This window comes from Myiozetetes cayanensis, unplaced genomic scaffold (genome assembly GCF_022539395.1).
Source record: "Myiozetetes cayanensis isolate MyiCay16 unplaced genomic scaffold, myiCay2020 scf28, whole genome shotgun sequence".
Taxonomy (NCBI): Eukaryota; Metazoa; Chordata; class Aves; order Passeriformes; family Tyrannidae; genus Myiozetetes; species Myiozetetes cayanensis.
The window spans coordinates 2,448,693-2,452,951 of record NW_026087499.1 but is presented as its reverse complement, the minus strand read 5'-3'; the positions used below and the strand labels follow the sequence as shown (position 1 = coordinate 2,452,951).

At 54.5% G+C, this 4,259-nt stretch overlaps 1 protein-coding gene across 1 annotated transcript; it reads right to left on the bottom strand.

Moving 5' to 3' along the window:
- Positions 1 to 779: 779 nt before the first annotated feature.
- On the bottom strand, positions 780 to 2,150 carry RNF223 (ring finger protein 223). The gene is made up of 2 exons (XM_050322234.1): positions 2,099 to 2,150; positions 780 to 1,750 (listed from the first exon to the last, which is right to left on the bottom strand). Exons 1-2 carry the CDS (start codon positions 2,148 to 2,150, stop codon positions 900 to 902), a joined length of 903 nt encoding a protein of 300 aa, XP_050178191.1. The 3' UTR covers positions 780 to 899.
- Between the last annotated feature and the right edge of the window lie 2,109 nt (positions 2,151 to 4,259).

Here is a 4,259-nt window from a genome sequence, read left to right as displayed (position 1 = left end):
TGCATACAATACTGTCTTACAGCCATGTCTGAATAGAAAATATTCATTGTGAGCCGCCTTCAGCATGAAGACTCTGTTAATCACTGTCAGATCACTGCTTTAAATAAAAGTAGAGTGTCAGCCACTGGCCCGTGTCTTAATACTGACACATTTGAAGATTAGGAGGGTAAAGCTGTCGAGAGGTGGAAGTTTTTGGCAATAGTGAGAGGTCATGAGGGAAGTTTGCTGATGCAGAAACTCGAGGGTCAGGCTGGTGCTGTGTCTGTGCCTCGCAGAGCTCACCCCGGGGTGCAGAACTGCCTTCCAGGTGGGGATGAGTGATTTTTTAAAGCATCTTCTTCGGAAAAAAAGAGTGGAATGGCTACTTCGAAGAGCTCATCGGGGTGGTAACACAGGGCAGGCAGCAGGGTTGGATCCGTGTTTTGTCAGCAGGAGGCAGCAGTTACATCCCTCACGCTGCATAACCCAACTGAGACCTCTCCAGCGTGCGGAACAAGGGTGGTTTTCACCTGTTTATACAGCTCTGCCACATCTTTACCCTCCCAATCCCAGCTCCTCGTGGGGATAATCATGTAGATCCTTCAGTTTGCCCCCCACGAAAAAATAGCCCTTTATTCCCTCGGGGAGCTCGAGGAGCTGCACCCACTGCCATCTGGTCTCTAGCCAAGGCAGCACACGCGAAGGAAAACAGTCCTGGAACCCTCCCCGTGGCTTTCCCAGCTCCGGTTTCCATGGAGAGCTTGGCAGCAGGGATGCAGAGGCAGCTCCTTGGAGGGGTGTGCTCAGGGACAGGAGGGAGGGCAGTGGGACAGCAGAGGGGGCTGCCAGCAATCCCGGGAATGCTGGCAGGGCAGCAGGTCCTGCTGCAGGGGACAGAGCCGACCAGAACCTGGGAGCTGCTACTGGAAAGGGGGTTGTGTCACCAACGCCGCCGCCGCCTCGGTGGGTTTGGGGGGCAGGTACTCGGGCCTGCTCATGGCCACAGTCCTGGTGAAGCAGCGCAGGTTGCCCGTCTTGAGGGCGCACTGGACGGGCCAGAGGATGATGCAGAAGAGGATGATGACGAGGGCGGAGAGGAGGAGGATGCGCTTCCAGTCGTCGCACACCTCGCAGCGGGACAGCCTCCCCACCAGCCCCCTCGGGGGGGCCTCGGGGCTCTCGGGCTTGCTCATGGCCACGTCGATGGAGATGCACGACTCGGGGTTCTCGGCGTCGTCCGAGGCCCTCCGGCAGCACAGCTTGGTGCCCTCCATCCACAGCACCTTCTCCCGCTGCAGCTCCGGGGGCAGCGTGGCCAGGAGCTCCTTGCTGGTCTCCAGGGCCGGAGCGCCTTCGGCGGGGATGTTGGTGAGCTGCCTGCAGAAGGGGCAGGGCAGCAGGTCCTCGGGCTGGTTGGGGGGCAGCCCCGTGCTCAGGCGGGCCACGCACTCCAGGCAGAAAACGTGGGAGCACTGCAGCAGTTTGGGAGTCTTGAAGGTGTTGTCGTAGGTGTTGAAGCAGATGGAGCACTCCACGGGGGAGGTGGGCTTGGGGGAGGTCGGGTTGGGAGAGCCCGGAGAGCTGACGGGGGATTTCGCCTTCCTCTTGCCATCCCCCGGGGAGGTCACCACGATGGGGCTGATGGGGATGGGGATCTCACCGGGAGAGGCAGGGGTTGGGCTGGTGGGAGAGTCCGGAGTGCTGGAGTGCCACAGCTGGGAGAAGCACGACATGACGGAGCCCCGGGAGAGGAACAGAGCCCTGGGAGCCTCTGGAAGAGAGGAAAAACCACAGCCTTCATTTTAAACGAGGCGGAGACACCTCCCCGTCACCAGCCCTGCGTTTTAACCCCTCAAAAGGACCAGAGAGCAAGTTGGTGGCTTCCACTGCATCCTGAGGCTGGAGTGAGATCCCCGCCAGAGGGGAGAAGCACACCGGGAAGCTGCGTCCCGAAGGGGAAGTCAAACCTCCTGCACACAGAAGCAAGGAACCCGCCGAGATCCACCACGAGCCAAAAGCCTTTGCACCAGGACACCACCAGGATGGCAGATGGGGAGCAAGTCCTTCCCCCAGGAATTCCTCCCTCTGGGCACCAAGAACACACAGGACACAGACCTACCCCGGGTGGTGCTCCCCGACACCTGAGCTGGGAGGAGAGCAGAAGACTCCATGAGGGGCCTCGCTCTGGCAATCTATTAGTCTGGGAGGCCCTCAGGGATTATGGTGGCAGCAAGGGCAAGGCCTAAGAGACAGATAACACCGTTCAGGCGTGGGGGGATGACGGGGTGAGCCCCTTTGGGGCGCTCAGGCAGAGCTCTGTGCCTGGATCTGCGGTCCTGCTGCAGGTGTGAGTGAGGCACCACCCGAGGTCATGCCTGTCCACAGTGGGATCTGAACTCCCTCGTGTCACGGGAGAGCCCATGGGAGGGGAAGGAGTAGTTTTATGGCACGGTTTGTCCCGTCCTCAGCACCTCTGGCCTGTCACCGTGACACAGCAAGGCGGGCAAGGCTGGAGGAAATGGCCTTGGGGGCAGAGCAGGGGGAATTCTCGGCTGCTTCCTTGTTTCTCTGATTTCCCTGAGGACACACAGCTCTTCCCCTTGCTCAGCCCTGCAGGAGGGTCAGCACCACAGCCTTGCTGCCCTGTGCTCTCTGCTTGGGTGTGCAGGAGGAGCCCTGAGTGGCTGATGCTCCAATTCCAAACGATTGGCTTTACAAATGACTCCAGTTTTTTTCACCCACCTCGTTCTCACCTTCAGTCCAGGTTGTTTTACACCAGACCTGCAGCCTCATCAACACCCACACCCAGCTTTTCAGCTGCCCAGTGGTTTTACCCCAAAGCAAGTGTTTGGCTGGAGGAAATTCCTGGTGACAGCCCGGGTGCTGGGACGCCTGGGGAACATTTTCTGGGGATGTGTCACCGAACTAGCCGGGCTTGATTCTCCCTGTTGGGAGATCTGCTGATGACAAGCCAGAAATGTGCAGGTTGGTGCTGTAATTACAGCTCTGCAGCCAGGCCAGCAGGGCCCAGTGTGGACCAGAGACATATAAATGTTAATTTAAGGGACCAGAAGGACCAAGTGTTCCTCACGTTGCACCAAAATAAATCTCCATTATTTCAGGGTGGAGAAGTCTCCCCTCTCCCCTCTCAGCTGGCGTTGCCAGAGCTGAAACCAGCCTTCAGAACCTCCCTCCCCTAATCTAAAGGTTAAATTTGGTGAAGCTTCTCCTCAAGTTAAATTTGGTGAAGCTTCTCCTCAAGTTAAATTTGGTGCACTTTGCAGCGAGCTGGAATGGTTTTTTAATGTTGGTTGTGTTTTTTTTTTCCTTTTCCCTGGCTCCAGATTTCTATGCATGTTTAACACAATCTGGCAGATGCTGATGAATTACAAATCCAAGCCTAAATTGGCACAGAGATGAGGGAAAACCCCTGGGTTTGTTTATTTGTTTTTTGGGGGTGTTTTATTTTTTTTCCGCTAAATTTCTGTCTCCATCCTCTACACCCAACTCTGCAGCTCCTGAGTGTTTGTCAGAGGTTGTGAGCAGTAAAACCAGTGGCAGGAGGCAACCTCAGAAAGAGAGAGCCTGTGCTTACACAAGCTGCGATTTCACAACCCCTGTTATGAAATTAAAGCTGTTCTCTTGAGGGTTTTTTAACCGCTCTGTAACGTGTCAAAGCAACATCCTGGCAGTAAACTTGGAAGTTTACTCACAACAGCTGCTTCGAAAACGAAGGGACAAGTCTTTGCCTGCCTTTCTAACTTTGCTAAAGGTGATTGTGACACCCTAGAGGTGTCTTAGCTGTGACAAATTTAGAGGCCAGTTATTTTTATCAACACCTCGGTGTGATGTGGCACCTGGATCAGGCAGTTCCACAGATAATTGAGTTAAACTGGGGAGACACAAAGAGCTGAGCCATGAGCCAGGTTGAATTCATGCTCTGCCCCACGGGACACGTCAGCCTCCCCCACTCTGCTCGTGTCTTTTTAACAGAGTTGATTGGGGGCTGGCGTTTTTGTTTGGTTTTCTGATGGTTGTTTTGGTTTTTTTTTTTAATTCAGACTTCCAATGGTCTCTCCAGACCCTGCTGCTGTTTATCTCCTTTTACCAAATATTTACCTGGGCTTTCCAGAAGCTTCAGGAACACCAGTAAATAACGAAACCAGTCCCAGAGAGACACATGAACTCAGCAAATAAATTAACTAACTAAACAAAACTAAGTACATAAACAAAACTAAGTACTTCAGGACTTTTTAACAAGTTCTAGAAAACCTCTTTCT